The sequence below is a fragment of the Lynx rufus genome, unplaced genomic scaffold (genome assembly GCF_022079265.1).
Source record: "Lynx rufus isolate CCGP_SWC_20201006 ecotype Redwood Valley unplaced genomic scaffold, mLynRuf1.p SCAF_7, whole genome shotgun sequence".
In the NCBI taxonomy this organism is placed as follows: Eukaryota; Metazoa; Chordata; class Mammalia; order Carnivora; family Felidae; genus Lynx; species Lynx rufus.
In genome coordinates this window covers 122,015,686-122,032,600 of record NW_025814889.1, presented here as the reverse complement: position 1 = coordinate 122,032,600, position 16,915 = coordinate 122,015,686, and the positions used below count along the sequence as shown (strand labels likewise).

The following is a 16,915-nucleotide window of genomic DNA, read 5'->3' as shown; positions in this document are numbered from 1 at the left end:
AATCCCTCCCCCACACAAACCAACCTCCTCCACAACTGACATCCCACATCAGAGCAGTATATTTCTTATAATCAATGAGCCTACACTGACACATCATTATCATTCAAAGTCTATAGTTTACATTAGGGTTCACTCTTATGTTGTACATCTGTGAGTTTTGCCAAGTCTATAATGACATATGTCCATAATTATAATATCATACGGAATAGTTTTACTGCCCATAACACATTTTATTTTAGGAGCCACAGAATGACACTTGAGCTAGTACTAGTCTACCACCCAATCTTATTTATTATTTTCCTCCTTATTCACTCTGACCCAGTCACACTGGCTTTTCTTCTGTTCCTTCAACACATCAAGCTCATTTTTTCCTCTCTTCTTGTCCTTTGCCCTTGCATTGACTTTACCTGGAAATCTTTTTCCTTTGATCTTTGTATAATGGTTTCTTTGTCATTCATAGAGACTATTGTCATTTACCTTGCAATCACTTGCTAATCATATTACACTGTCTTAAAAAAATCTTCACAGTACTTATTACTATCCACAGTGATTTTGTTCAATTGCTTATTTACTAATTCATTATCTATTTCTCTTCCACTTAATTCCCTGACACTTATTAGAATGAAAAATGGGATCTTTACAGCACATGAAAACATGCCTGGTCACATAGTAGGCAATCAGAAATATGAAAAGTAGATGAATGATGATTATATTTGCCTGAAAACCAGTGATTTTTCTTTTTTTAAAAATTTTTAATCCTTATTTATTTTTGAGAGAGAGAGAGCTGTGAGCTGTCAGAGAGAGCTGTCACAGCTGTCAGAGTTATGAGAGAGAGCTCTGAACTGTCAGCACAGAGCCCGACACAGGGCTCTAACTCACGATCAGTGAGTTCATGACCTGAGCCGAAGTCGGATGCTCAACCGACTGAGTTACCCAGGCGCCCCAAACCAGTGATCTTTCTTAATCCAAGGAATTACATCTATACTGTACCCTTGTACATTTATTTGCTTTCTTCTTTCATTTGACTAATGGAAGGCAGGAGGTGTGGTGGGGTGTGTGTGTGTGTGTGTGTCTGTGTCTGTGTCTGTGTCTGTGTGTGTACTTAAAACAAACCTTATCCGCTCGGCTCCAAAGGGCTTTGGGAGGTGGTTCTCCGGTGACAGGAATTTCAAGACGAAGCTTGCTTCCTGCTATTACTGTCACTGTATTGTCAGCATCAAGACCATCCAGGATGATCTTAGGAGGATCTAGAATATTAAATATGGCCTTTGTTATCAGACAATCATTTCCATGTGAATATCTGGGCCAGTACTTTGCTAGTGGTAAATATTGGTAGAACCAACATTTTATCTGGCCAAAAAGAATATAAGAGGAGTCAAAGTAGTTGGTGCCTGGCACCTTGCAAAGCTACTCCATTGTAAGACTTCTTAAGAATCAACTATTATGCTTAGTGACTTACACCAATTCATGTATATCACAGTTTTGAATGTGTTATATTTCCATGGTAAGCAAAAACAAAAAAACAAGAACACAACTCTGCAATGATTTATCTACTCACCAACAACATGAACTTTGGCAGGCAAAGTAACAGAGTAGGCATCTGGTGCAAATACATAATCACCTTCATCCTCAGTAAGAGCATTGGCTATCACTAACTTGTGGATTCTAAGGAAATTAGAAAAACATTTCTAAGAATTTGCAAAGATTTAGATTGTATATGGCCCAACTGAAGAGACACCTGGACTTTATCTGATTAAGAGATAAGCCTATCTCCAGGCTGGAGAGAAAGACCAAGAAACAGAGAGAGAGAATATAAATGCGAAGGCTTAATTATCCTATTTATGGATCTTCATCAAATATTCATTTTTGAGTATATGAAATTATTTGTACAAATATAGCCTGATTATTATGCACACAAGAGTCTAATATTCCTTTTTCATCACATAGCTTTAAAAAAAGGCTAAAATACAACATCTCACTAGTGCCATAATTTAAGATTTAAAAAATTACCAAGAATATTCTTGATTTTGGCATTATATGCCAAATCTAAAAGCAATAGTTCTTAACTTTTTGGGGATCAGCGAATATCTGATGGACACCATTGATCCTTTCTCTGGAGAACAGTATGTATTTTTGTACACACAGACTTGGCTTACAACTTCAGAGGATTTGTGGGACCCCCCTGGAGTACATTCATGATCTTAACCAGATTCACAACCAGGATCCCTAGATCCAAGTTTAAGAACTCTTGCCTTAGATCTTTGCTAGATTCTAGGATATTATGTCTGCCCTCCAAAATTGTGGGAAGGTCATGTGGCACTTATCGGTTAGGGACAGTTAATCCATTTGATTGAATCCATAGGATTCAGTATCATTCCTTTAACCTTCTGTTTATATGGAAAGAATCAGTTGATGGCTTGTTTTTCTTTTGCCCCTTTTTTTTGTTGTTGTTCATTCGTTTGTCATTGTTCTTTCTTTCTTTCTTTTTTTAATTTAATTTTTTAAAATTTACATCCAAATTAGTTAGCATATAGTGCAACAATGATTTCAGGAGTAGATTCCTTAATGCCCCTTACCCATTTAGCCCATCCCCCCTCCCACACCCCCTCCAGTAACCCCCTGTTTGTTCTCCATATTTATGAGTCTCATGTCTTGTCCCCCTCCCTGTTTTTATATTATTTTTGTTTCCCTTCCCTTATGTTCATCTGTTTTGTCTCTTAAAGTCCTCCTATGAGTGAAGTCATGATATTTGTCTTTCTCTGACTAATTTTACTCAGCATAATATTCTCCAGTTCCATCCATGTAGTTGCAAATGGTAAGATTTCATTCTTTTTGATTGCCAAAGTAATTCTCCACTGTATATATATACCACATATTCTTTATCCATTCATCCATCGATGGACATTTGGGTTCTTTCCATACTTTGGCTATTGTTGATAGTGCTGCTATAAACATTAGGGTGCATGTGCCCATTTGAAACAGCATACCTGTATCCTTTGGATAAATACCTAGTAGTGCAATTGCTGGGTCATGGGGTAGTTCTATTTTTAGCTTTTTGAGGAACCTCCATACTGTTTTCCAGAGTGGCTGCACCAGCTTGCATTCCCAAGTTGATGGCTTTTGAATAGACAAAGTACCATACCATGAGGTGCAGATAAAGGATCACTGGTAGGACATGATATAGAACAGAGAAGTCAGACATTCTTGCTATTTGGAAGCAAAGAACCAGAAGAAGATCCTCTCTTTATGACTACTCTCCAAACTTCCTCACCAAATATGTAATTTAGGAAGTAGAGGAAGAGTGCATACTGAGACAAGTTACAGATCGCCTAACTTGCTTACCTTCCTTTGTGAATGACCTTCAGACGGTCACTTTCTTGAACAGGTAGGCCATTTTTAGTCCATTTTCCTGATATGTTTTCAGAGATTTCACACTTCAAGCAGATTTCTTTTCCAATGTTTACAGTTTGATCAGTCAGAGGTGTCAAAATCTTCAGAGGTTTCACTACAGAAACAATATTTATAAGTGCCAAACCCAAACCCCAGACAGGCCAAGACGGTATCTTGTTTTGAAAATGAGAATTTGTTCCAGTGCAATTGATATATTGGGGGACAACCAGAACATAACACAAATTTTGTGTTTGATGATGCATGATTTCATTCATGAAGAAGAGGAAATGGCACCCAGGTGAACTGAGCCAGGTAGAACTGTACAAAATGCACACACGCGTGTGCACACACACATACACGTCAAACATCTACCAGCTGCTTGAATTCACCCATGCAATACAAACCATACTCATGCACATCTGAGATTACCAGTGTCCATCCAATTTCAAATAACCTCTTCTCACCATGTCACAGTAGCTCAGTAACCACAACACTCCCCACACTGCTTCCACAAGGAAATTTTAGGTCTCATTTAACATAAAGTGCCATATTTATTAACCATTCGGCCTGTGTAAAACTGTGATACTGTTTTTTATTAGGTTCTTATTGTTTTGTTTTAATGTGTGGCTGACAAAACTTTTGAGTGTCATGCCCATAACTTCATTTTGCCCATTAGTTTTGTGGTTTTATTGCATAACTTTGTATAGCATATTGATTTTAGAAATGCATATGTTGTATTATAGCAGAACTGACTGTAATTGCTTTAAATGGATACAAATATCTGTCCATGGCTGAAAAAACTGTTTTGGTATTAAAGGAAAATGACCACAACTCCGCGATGCATAAGGAGTGAGTGTAACTGAGATAACTTCTGAATAATTCAGTGATCCTGTGAATCATAATTGGACTAAGAAAGAAGTAAGGGAGCAGGATTTCTGCTCTGCATGTGTTACTACCAAACTTCCTGTGAGATTTGCTATCTTAATTTCCATGGCCAGCTGGAAGAGACAGACTCTGCCATTGAGGAGTGACTACTATTTGGAGGTATTTGGGGAAGTACATAAATTCTCTCATGCTTCTGGATCTTAGTAGCAAATGGGTTCTTACAATGTTCTCATTTGATCCCCCTTGGTTTGAGTAACTTCCTTCTCACTCCAAATGTAATTGCAGAATGTTGAATGTTTATTTAATGAATTGATAGCAAATTCACTCATGGGTTACACAAACATTTTCAGGATTTTATATTGTATCTAAGTATTTATCATCTACTTATGTGGTCTTGGGATTACAGTGCTTCTTAACCATTTGGACCATTTCTGTGGCAGGTGATTTTTATACTTCCTTCCCAATCCTGTGTTTTACTATTAAACTGAGTAGTCAATTTCTTTTTTAGAGACCCTGACTGATATGACATAGACACTCAGAATGAATCCAATTTTACATATTTAAAATTGCCACCAGTAGAAATAAAATAGATAGAAACTTTCCTAAAATTGAATTAACAAATGCAACACCAGTAGATACGCAACTTGGAAGATACCCAAGGAGATCTTACTTACAGTCAACACTAAGTTTAGCAGATGATTGTCCTCCCGTTGTCATTACAGAATATTCTGCACTGTCAGCCTTCGTTGCTCCCTCTATGATCAAAATATGTTTTTTGCCCTCAACTTTAATTCGATATCTTGATTTTGGACCAGGAATAATCTCCTCACCATTCTTAAACCTGAGTTTAAATAGATTATAAAAAGTTTTATAAAAGACCCTTCAGGAAATGGACCTTATTGGTCTTGGTTTTGTTTTTTTTGCTTGTTTGTTTTTGTTTTTGCTATATCCTGGTATCTAAGAACTATTTTTTGAATTAAAGAATGTACGATCACTACATCAAATGGATTAATAATGTAACAAGGATTGTCTAAAAAATTACATTAAAAGAACATAAGCTCTTTCTTCTCATTCAAGATCAGTTGAATATGCTATGAGAGAATATTACCTCTTCCACTCACTAATAAGAATTGCATCACTTAGTATGTTTTAAATTTTTTTAATGTTTATTTTTCAGAGAGAGAGAGAGAGAGAGACAGAGAGAGAGACAGAGAGAGAGAGAGAGAGAGACAGAGAGGCAGAGAGAGGGAGACATAGAATCTGCAGCAGGCTCCAGGCTCTGAGATGTGAGCACAGAGCCCGAGACAGGACCAACCATGAGATCATGACCTGAGCCAAAGTTGGATGGTTAACTGGCTAGGCCATCCAGGCGCCCCTCACTTAACATGTTTTAAAGATAGCTATGATTCTAGAGTAGAATGAACAATCTACTCTGTACCAATTACCACAGATTCATGCTGTGTAATTTACTATACTTTTCAACAAAGCATTTAATTTTATTATGGATCTCTTAGTTTTAATTTTGATGTTACTCACATAGAACTTGAGAAAACACTCTTTAACTGGACAAAAAAATGCTTTTATTTTTTAAAATAATTGGTGATCCTTAGCCTAAAACATTTTTCTGAGGTACTATAAAAATAAGGTAACTAGGGAAAATATATAATATTTTTCCATGTAAGTTGCCAGTGTGGCATGGTGAGAGTAAGCAACTTTTGGAACTTAGGAGCATCCATGGGATTTGGAGTCAAACAGATCTGGACAACCATGAGCTATCCATTTCTTACTAAGTGCCTACTTCCCTACATTTACCAGTCTAATTTTCTCGATCATTTTCTAGTTTCATAGGTGAAAAAACTCCCAGCATCTTTGTAGTTTTAGTTACCATTTCTACTAACACAAATGAGGTTGTGATTTTTTTCATATGTGTAAAAGCCATTTCCTGTTCTCCAATCTATAAAAGCATATTTTTAAAAATCTATTAAAAATGGACAGACCTCAGGAAAGTTACTTACCATTTCACATTAGCATCATCTTCCGACACCTCACATTCTAATTCCACTCTTTCCCCGCAGTAAGCATTCATATTTTCCAGCTGTTTGGTTACCATAATTGGAGGCTCTTTAAAAAAAAAAAAAAAAAAAAGGAGAATCAGAATCATTAAATGCTTGAAATCTGCTCATGACCACAGATTTGTTCACAGATAAAAGACCAACAGTAAGAAAGTATCATCTACCATAGGGTTATGGTTAGATGGTGGTAGATAGTTGGCAGGTGGTTTTTTGTTTTGTTTTGTTTTATATCTTTGTTGGCAAAATAAATAGTTAGCAGCCCTGGGTAAGTTTTCCCAATTTTCTCAGACTCTTCAAATCAAATCAATTATTGTTCTGGAGAGCAGACAAAACATGTATCAAATATCCTTCCTTTGGCAAATAAGAAACCACGTGGTAGATGTTTGTGATGGAGGATCTCTAACAGTATGATTCTTTGGTTCTGGTTGGAGCTCTGATTGCAGAGCTCTCTGTATTCAGAGGGCTTCATCTACACCCTCCAGCTCTTTTCACAATGTTTTAGTAAAAGATTGTCTTCAGCACCCTCGGTGTCAACCATTGATTCCCTTTCACTAATAAAACTGATTTTGAGAGAAGTGTATTTGCAATCAGCTGAATGTGTGAAATGAGGATTATTCAGTAAAGTTTGTTGGGTTTCAGAAGCTATAACTAGAATAATTATACTGTTTGCTTGAGTCAAAAACATGAGGTATTTAGACTCACCAGTCTTCCCCCCACCCCCACTCAGCTTTTCTAGTCTTCAACAAACTTAAAGATTAATTAGGATACGTAATAACGGCCAGTGTAGAGGAGCTTCCATGCAGAGCCAGTCTGTCCCCAAGCAAACCCATTTCTAGGCGTGCTGTTACCTGTGCCCTAGAGCTCAAGAGCTTACCTGTCCCACTCATTTTGATAACTACCCTTGGGAGAAGGAGTGCCAAAGGTTGTTGAAGACTACAGTAAGAGATTGCACTTTACCTCGCACAAACAGCTCGGTGGAACATTTCTCATCACCAGCTGTCACATAATACTCTGAATCATCCGTTAGCGCACAGTTATTGATAAACATGATTCTTTCACATCCTTTATGCTCAAAGATGTATCTGTTTGAAATGGGAGGGAGATAACAGTCTGTGAACTTGATTTTATTTTTTTATTACCAGCAAATTTGGCTTGTAATTCAGCAATGTTTGAAAGTCAAGGATATAATTATGATCTGCCATTTATGTAGCATATCTTACATAGTTAACAGAAAATGTGAAAACTGTTGTTAGCTTCATAATGCACACTGTAATACCTATTCATATTTACACATAATATTTAACATCTGTATTTTTATAGAAGTTTTATTTCATATATAAATTAGTACTCACATATTTGCTTTTTAATTTTTTTAACCCATTGTTGGAAAATAGGATTGGCTAAGGTTGTCAGAAAGATTTTGAACTCTGTAAATTTTTTTAAATGACCAATTCATCTAGTTTATTTTTTTAAAGTTTATTTATTTATTTTTGAGAGAGAGAATGTAGGGGAGGGGGGAGAGAGAGAGAGAGAGAGAGAGAGAGAGAACATGGCAGAGGGACAGAGAGATCAGGAGAGGGACAGAGAGATAGGGAGAGAATCCTAAGCAGGCTCCACACTGTCGGTGTAGACGCTGAGGCAGGGCTTGATCCCATGAACTGCTGCAAGATCATGACTTGAGCGGAGATCAAAAGTCGGATGTTTAACCCACTGAGCCACTCAGGCACCACCCCCACCCCTGCCGATTCATCTAGTTTACAGGTGGACAGGGACTCAATCTTACTCATTGATTCCTTGATTCCATTCATGGCTTAGTGCAGTGACACAATAGATTTTGTTAGGTGAATAAGTGATTATACAATTTAAGCAATAATGTGAACTTAATCACTGTTACAGGCAGTAATTTTTTAGAACGTGATGTTCTTTTAAATGAGCTTAAGAACTAGTATTATCACATCACAGTAACAATCTACTAAAAAAGAACTTGAGCATTTGGAGACAAAAAACTAAAAGCCAAGAATATCACAAAATTTAATTGTCTGTGATCTGGATTATGGATGAGTATATTAGGGCATTATAACAAACTAAAGAAAAAGTTCTTATTTGGAAAATCTTCTAATTGAAGACTTCAAGAATAAAGCATTACACAACATTTTATAGATAAAAATAACCGATTAAAATTATGTTTTTGGTAAATTCAAGCCGCTTTCAAGAGATTTTTATCAGACACAAACATTATTATCACAAAGTCACTCTGTAGGCATGACCACATTAAGAAATTGGAAACCACCTAATTGCACTCCAGAAGTGACAGATTTTCAGGATTAAAGTCTTTTTATAAATGTGCGTGTGGCTCCTGTTAACTTAAAAAAATATATTGGAGTTGAAAATCTCTCAGGCTGAGAAGGATCTGTGTAAAGTAGTTTCATAATAGACTAGCAATACCATCAGACATCAGGGATTAGTCTGTTTCCTTCATTTGAGAGAGGGCCAAGAAATAAAATACAGGCTTTAGATGCTCTTTTGGAAAAACAAAAGTTCTCTAATTATAAGGTGTGATTCCCAGCTGGTATGTCAAATACATATTTCAAAATTTTCAAAATTTTATTTTCAAAATTGGGAGAAGTTTTGACAGTGCTCTGAAATAATCACATATAACCTATATTGACACAAAACTGGAACTGAAATAACTCAAAATAGTTTGTATAGAATTAAAACATAAAACAAAGTTTTATTTAGATAGCACTGTAATCTTAATGGCTCCAAAACACATGAAAAGTTTTTACTCCCCCTCCATGTGATTTTGCATTAAAAAGGTATAACAGAAGCGTGTTTTTATTCATAGAAAATTAAGTCAAACTACTGTTTGATTTATGTAGCTATCACTGATTATTTGCAAAGCCCACTTACTTTGTACTGGGTCGAATCTCTTGACCATTTTTATACCATTTCACCTCCAACTTTGGGTCTGCCAGTTCCACAACAAACCTTACTCTGCCTCCTTTATCAACCTGATATGCAGGGTCAAGAATTTTTGCAAAAGCTGGTAGAGAGAAAAAGCAAAACTATGTCAATATGTGCATACACATGCTGTGAATTTAAATAGTCAATGTATGTATAAGAACCTAAAACTAAATGAAAAATGGAGACTCAAAGTAGAAATAAATTAGGAACCTTCCAAATTATCCTCTATATTTTAGAATTCTGTGTTGATTTATATATCATAAGATGACTTAGCAATTTGAAGAGAACCCACATGTTTTTGAAAGAAACATAAGAGTATTGAAGAGCCTTTAAAAATGACTGTCCTGGTATTGAGGAGGGCACCTGTTAGGATGAGCCCTGGCTATTGTATGGAAACCAACTGGACAATAAATTTAATATTAAAAAAATGACTGTCCTAACTCTTCAGGAAATTATAAAGGATCTAGATGAAAGTGAACTCGAAGAATATGCCTATTCTAGCATGATTCCTATCAGGATTATTGGCATTATCTCTGTACTTCTTATAGTCACAGTTTTTTAACACAGAGTTTATGAGATAAATTCAATGACTCATAAGATGAAACTGAATGCCTTTGACTAATTGAAATAGTAGACTTATCAAAGTTTTGTACTGTGGAAACTTGTCCAAATAGTGACACATATTAAATACTTCATACATATATGGTTAGGAACTCAGGACTTCAAAACATTTTAAATAACATAGAACATAATAGTTTTAAAAAAAGATTATCTTTGAAAGGTCCTAAGCAGAAATTAACTTCTTTTTAAATTTAATAGTTTTTGGGGCGCCTGGGTGGCTCAGTCAGTTAAGCGTCCGACTTCACTCAGGTCATGATCTCACAGTTTCTGAGTTCGAGTCCCGTGTCTGGCTCTGTGCTGACAGCCTGGAGCCTGGAGCCTGCTTTGGATTCTGTGTCTCCCTCTCTCTGCCCCTCCCCTGCTTGTGCTCTGTCTCTCTGTGTCTCTCAAAAATAAATAAACATTAAAAAATTAAAAAAAAATAAATTTAATAGTTTTTCCCTGATTTTAAAGATAATACTCATTTAGACAGTTTGGAAAATACGTACACCTGTGGAATGCCTCATGGAATTTTTCTGCTTCTATTTCCATCATTGAGACTTTGCCATAGTATTGCTTAAACTCACTTCCTCATATTTTAACATGATATAATAAATACTAGCTTTAAAAAAGTTATTTATCATATACCTCATGACATCAATTCAGAGCTAATGGCAAGAATTAGGCCAATGTGGGGGAAAGAGATATCAGCTGGCTCTACACTTTGGCATTTAACATGTTTGTGATGACCATATCATCTCAGATACCTCTCAAGAATTAAACTTCTGAAGGTTTTGAAGTTTTGAAATAGTGGGAATGGCTGACTTATGTAAACAAAGCAAAAAACAAAACACTTCTATATTTCTCTGGGTCCATTTCTCACCCAGTTTACAGGGAGGTTTAGAAATAAAGGGCAGATTTTTTAAAAGAAATAGCAAGAGACTTTAAATTCTGCTTGGACATCCAGGTTGGGTGCCTAAATAAATAAATAAATTCGATTTGGACATTAACAAACAGTAAACAATAATAGGATTGATATGTTACCTTGATGTGTCACAAAACGGATAACTGACCATGACCAAATATAGGAAACTTTGAAGAGCTTATGATCAGTTTAAAATGTGTCGCTCTTGTTTTTCTTTCTGTAAAATTTAAATTTCAACATCTCAAAGTATTTTTTTAAGAGATATTTAAAACCACAACAAAATCCATTCACTTCAGATCTCAAGGGAGCAGCATAGCTGTTTTACAACCGCACTGGGTGTGAGAAGTGAATTCCCCAGTCCCCATTTAATGGGTGGAAGAATATGATGGCAAAACAAAGAGACATCGAATCTACTGTAAGTAATAATCAAGAATTTCAGAGTGAGGGAGATATGGAGTCTGGAGAAAGGGCCACTGAGAAATTCCCAGTGAGAGTGAAGATATTTATTGTTCTGTTACACGCTGTATGAGGTACTTGTAAAGTCAATCTCCGTTACCTTAAGTGTTCACTAGCTACCTGCTACCCTCATAGCTACTGATGTGCAGAGCAGTGAACTCCTCCGCCCAAAGCCAAAGGTAAGAAGTGTAACCCCTGCAAATTCCGCCCCATCCATCCCCGCCCCAAACCCAGAGAGAGACAGGAAGCATCCCTGCAGGGGGTTCGCCATCATTTCTTTGGTCCGCTTTGGATGCTGGCCCCGCTGCCACCTCCCCCAGGAGAGCTCACCTGCGCTCTTCTTCTCCACTCTGCGCATGCGCTTGAGCCGCCTGAGCATGCCGCGCAGGTCGGTGATGCCGTACTGGAAGGCGATCTTCTCATACTCGTTGGGGTTCGCATTCTTCAGCAGCTCCCACACGTCTACCTCGGGTTCTTCCTCCTGAGGCTTCACCTCCCTAACCGGGGAGAACCATTGCCTAGTTTAGTAGCCGCGCACCGGCCCCGAAGCACAAGAAAGGCTGGAGTATGGTACCGATTTGTCGGTTCAGTGTTAAAAGTCCCCCTTTTTAAAGGCTGAGTACTTAAAGGCCGCGGTCTCAAGGAAACTTCCATATAGTTAAAGATCAGGTGTGTGAGCTTATATTGACGCTCTCGCTTTCCTAGTTAACAATACAATATTAGGGAGAGAGAAAGGTATCAGGAAGCGTGCTGAAGATGTTTTTACTTATTTTCAACTTGAAAGTTTAAAGAGAAGGTGAGATTTTGAGGAACTTAAGATTAGTTGACATCTAGGCTATAGGCAACTGCAATAATTCGGAAAAGTGGATTAAGAATGAGAAGATTTAAATATTGGTCTATAAAAGAAAAATGATCTCTTTCTCCCTTTATTGTATACATTCTAGCTTATATGTGAAGACAGTACATACAAATAAGTATTTCAAATCTTAGGATTTTGCAAATTGCATTTTCCTACCATATTAGTAAATGTGTACACTAACCATTTTTTGCTGTTTTATATACAAAAAAAAAATTTGACACTGCCAGAATGGTTTTTTTTTTTTTTTCTAAAATATGATTTTTGTGGATACATTCACTTTTTTAAATATTTTTTTTTTCTAAATTGGCAGGAGAAAAGGAAAATGAGGCCAAAAATGCTCTCATATCTCATCTTAAAGCACTGTCTTGAAATTTTTTGAAAGCAGGTTGGGTATGAATTATAAAAATATAAGTGTTAAACTTTTATTTTTTTTTTAATTTTTTAATGTTTATTTATTTTCAAGAGACAGAGCACGAGTTGGGGAGAGGCAGAGAGAGAGGGAGACCACGGGCTCCAGGCTCTGAGCTGTCAGTACAGAGCTAACACGGGACTCAAACCCACGAACCTCGAGATCATGACCTGAGCCGAGGTCAGACACTTAACCGGCTGAACCACTCAGGCACCCCTAAATGTTAAACTTTTAAAGCAAATGGCTAAGGTCCCATGAACAAAGGGAAAATAACTTCTTAGTGTAATTATCAAAATTGTGATCCCAAATTTTGATCACTGACTAAAGAACATACAGAAAATATAAAGGACACGCACGATATGAGATTTAAAGTACACTTGTCTGTCCTTATTTTAAAACCAATAAATGAAAGAAAAAATCAAGAATAAACACTAGTTTAAAAGCAAAATGTAACTCAGATTGATTTCCTTTGTTGGCTAAATAATCCTGATTTTTAAAGAAAGACTTAGTTGACTGTTTTTATCAGGTTAATTTGGAAATGTTACAGTGACTACTTACTGTGAATAATTCTGGTTTGGGTATGATTTTTCAGGAAAACTGGTCAACACATCTTAAACACCAGTGAGAAAACAGATTCTTGCTATCATGTTAGCAAATGATGGGTTACATGTGTTTGCATTGTCACATTAATTACACCTGTTTCTGTACTTTTTGAGAAAATACTGGATTGTAATCATAGGGAAGGAGAGGAGAATATAAATATTAACAGAATTTAGGGTGGCGTTAGGCAAGGATGACTTCTAAATATCTAATTTACATTGTTGTGTAAGTCTTTTTGCCCAGTGGAGGAGGATGCTGAGGCAAATCTCCTGGAAAGTGGAAGGAAGTGGGAGGTCATTGGCCTGTCAGTAACCTTTATGGGAAGGACCAGATAACACCATTAGGGAAATGTACCTCTTAAAAGCTCAATACGCAAGTATTATTTTCATATGTCACTGAGATAATAACTACACACTCTATTAACACAGATAAATTGAAAAGCTTAAGAAAATTGTCCTGAAGTTGGAATATTGGTAATAATTTGCCAGATCTACTAGGTTTACTGTCTGAAAGCAGTCTAAATTTCAAATATATCCTTTAAATATTTTGTAGAAAGTCTTGGAAAACTGCAATTAAAATGTGTCTGTGTGCCTATGTATAGTCTTTGTATGTGTTTCTTCAACCACTTTATTAGTGCTCTATTTTTTTTGTATTCCAGCCTAAATAGTCCCCTCACTGTAAAAAATATGCCATATTACATTGTGTTAAATGTGTATTTCAACCAAGAAGAATTACATCCACATTTCGAGTATCCTCCCAACACTGGTAAAAGGATTTAAAGATACCAAACTAGATTAAAATAGCAAGAAGAACAAGTCAAATACTAAGACGTACCTGGATCCATGATGTGAATATTTATGTAAGGGAAGCCAGTATAAAGATCATTGTTGTCAATGTGATTTCTTAAGTCAGTTTTGTTGGTAGATTCATAAAACCAATCATCCTCACCATTTTTTTTTCATTAAAACACCAAAATACACCTTGCTCTACTATCTTCTTAATCTTAGCAAACTTGGTATCCACACACCAGTAACCTCTTTCCTAGTCCATCTTTTTCTATTACTTAATTCAATTCCAAATTGCAAGGAGAAGTATTCATTATTTTTTACTTGAATGTAAAGTCAAGGCTTCTACCTGTAGCATTACCTTAACTCATCCAGAATAGATCTTTACTTACCATGGTGGCTGTGCATGGCCCTATCTGCATGGTTATATTAAATTACAGTAGGAGAGAAATTCGTCTTCTATAGGCACTACTGATTCCTTTTCAAGCATTGGGATAGACCTATATAACATTCACAGTACTTTCATCTACATCAAAATTTCTATAACTTGATGGTCCTAGTAAAGTACAAAGCAATCATAGAAATTTTATATAGAAAAAAACTTTCAAGTATACTTGAAAGTTTTTTTCTATATAAAATTTCTATGATTGCTTTGTACTTTACTAGGACCATCAAGTATATATATACTTGAAAGTTTTATTCTATATAAATTTCTATATATATATATAGAAATATATATTTATATAGAAATATATATTTATATTCTATATAAAATTTCTCTATATATATATACTTGAAAGTTTTCTTCTATATAAAATTTCTATAATTGCTATATATATATACATATATATATATATATATATAATATCCCATAACAAGATTTTGCCTAATAGATTTATTCCAATTTAGCTAATGTCTATTTGAAATACTCCAGTTTTGTTCAGGTCAAGGAGATCTTTTGTTGTAGAGAGATGTTGTAGAGAGATATAAAGATACTTATTTTGACAGGGATTTTGCCACACACTCTTGGAGTAGAAATGGTGTCATTGCCACAATGAAAACACATGCAATTCACAAATTAGTAGGAAAACACAATGATTTCTAAAGTTATAATGGTGATTAGTATAGTATATTAAATGAATATAGTCTTAGGCTAACAATTTAATTATGAGTCCAAATCATAATTAGGGGATGTAAAGAAAGTGAGAACTGGAGACATGTTTGCTGCCCATTTTGTCTTCAGTAATTTTGATCATTAATTAGATTTCTTTGACTCTACAAACTACTAGTAGTCATTCTTTTTTCTTTCTTTTTTCCTTTTTAATCAGAGCATGGTGTTTAATAATCTATTGTATTACATTACATCTTGATTGATTGATGTGTGTGTGTGTGTGTGTGTGTGTGTGTGTGTGTATTATGTCTTTTTATGAATAAAGGCTCTTCAAAGGAAAATGTCACATTTTTGGTGGGAGTGAATATTTGACACCTACTATGAGCCAGCTTTTTACATTTGATTCAAGTAGTTTTTGTTCTCCACGTTTACAGATGTGGAAAACAAATCTCAGAGAGGACATGTAATTTGACCAGTCATGCAGTTTGTAACTGGGAGAGTTGAGACCCACATCCATATTTTTACCACCACCTTTTCCTTCCCACAAAAGTGTATTACAGCCCTTTCTGCATTCCAGGTACTGGAAGGCACTGGCACACAGAAGGCACAAAGGAAGCACTTAGTGTTTTCCTGGTTGAGTAAATGATTGCAGGAGGAAAAAAAATCTCTTGTCTTCCTACAGTGTCAGTTTGTATTATAAACTGAAGCACCAACTTCCAAAGTAGATTCAGTGTGGTATTTCTTATATGGAATGAGCTGCCTCAGAGGAAAACGTGGATTTAGGTCCCTGCCCTGTCTCTAGCTGTATGACTTGGGGTAAGTTACTTGATAGGTCTGGTCTTTGATTTCTCACCTGTAAAGTGAGGAAGGGTAAGTTTCACTTAGGGTCACTTCATATACTATTGCTTTAAATAAATTTGGGGAATTAATAGATATTATTGAGACTAATGATTATTTGAAGTAGCCAAAGAGGGAAAGGTATATTTGATACTGCCAACGTCTCTTGATTGGCTAATATCCACTGGTAATTAATAAATTACCAATATTTATTAAATTATTAAATATTAACAATACTGTTAATATTTCTGTTCTCAACCTCAACTTTTAGACCTGGGGGAATTTTTCATTCATAAGGACTTGAATAAAGCCATCCAACTAAACTGAGAACAGACACAAGTCCATTTTATTCTACTTGTAATTTGTTGTGAAGTGTATTTATACACATTTCTTTAGTAACCATAGAAAGCACTAAAAGTAATAAAAAGTGAACCTGAAAAGTTAATGAAAACTGATATCAATATTATATATTATTAATTTAGAATCATAGTTTTATGATTTATTTGCACATTTGGTAGGTAAATAAAATCTCAGCAAATATCAATTTCTTTTAGTTGTGCTATAATAAATATCTGAATATGTATAGCTTTATACAAAACACATACATAATACATTATATGATTATGTATATGCATATATGGGGAGAAATCCTATAAAATCATTATGTACTGAATATCCATAATGAAATCTATAAATTTTATTGTAAGAGAACAATGTTAGGGAGTGTGACTGATAATACTAAACATTTATTTCTATTTTACTAATTTATTTTATCTCTATTTTTTGACTTCTAAACATTTTTAAAATAAGGATGTATCCTATAATCAATAGTGTGTCATAATAAACACTTTGGAGCAATGTTTTCATTGCTTGCTGATTTATAAAACACATATATTAAAATGAATGGTGTCTTAGATTTGATGAAATACAATCACAAATACTATTTTAAAATAGGTCTTCCTTTAAAAACATTATATATATATATATATATATATATATATATACACATACACCTGCAGACT

At 35.3% G+C, this 16,915-nt stretch overlaps 1 protein-coding gene across 1 annotated transcript in view; it reads right to left on the bottom strand.

Moving 5' to 3' along the window:
* Nucleotides 1-16,915, bottom strand: part of MYBPC1 (myosin binding protein C1) — a 146,968-nt gene that overhangs the window by 34,415 nt on the left and 95,638 nt on the right. Inside the window, exons 10-17 of the mRNA XM_047066402.1 lie at nucleotides 11,623-11,789; nucleotides 9,258-9,390; nucleotides 7,305-7,429; nucleotides 6,291-6,396; nucleotides 4,950-5,116; nucleotides 3,343-3,505; nucleotides 1,559-1,665; nucleotides 1,114-1,247 (exon numbers count right to left, since the gene is read on the bottom strand). Coding sequence (XP_046922358.1) covers nucleotides 1,114-1,247; nucleotides 1,559-1,665; nucleotides 3,343-3,505; nucleotides 4,950-5,116; nucleotides 6,291-6,396; nucleotides 7,305-7,429; nucleotides 9,258-9,390; nucleotides 11,623-11,789 — 1,102 coding nt within the window. The remainder of the gene's footprint in view (nucleotides 1-1,113; nucleotides 1,248-1,558; nucleotides 1,666-3,342; nucleotides 3,506-4,949; nucleotides 5,117-6,290; nucleotides 6,397-7,304; nucleotides 7,430-9,257; nucleotides 9,391-11,622; nucleotides 11,790-16,915) is intronic.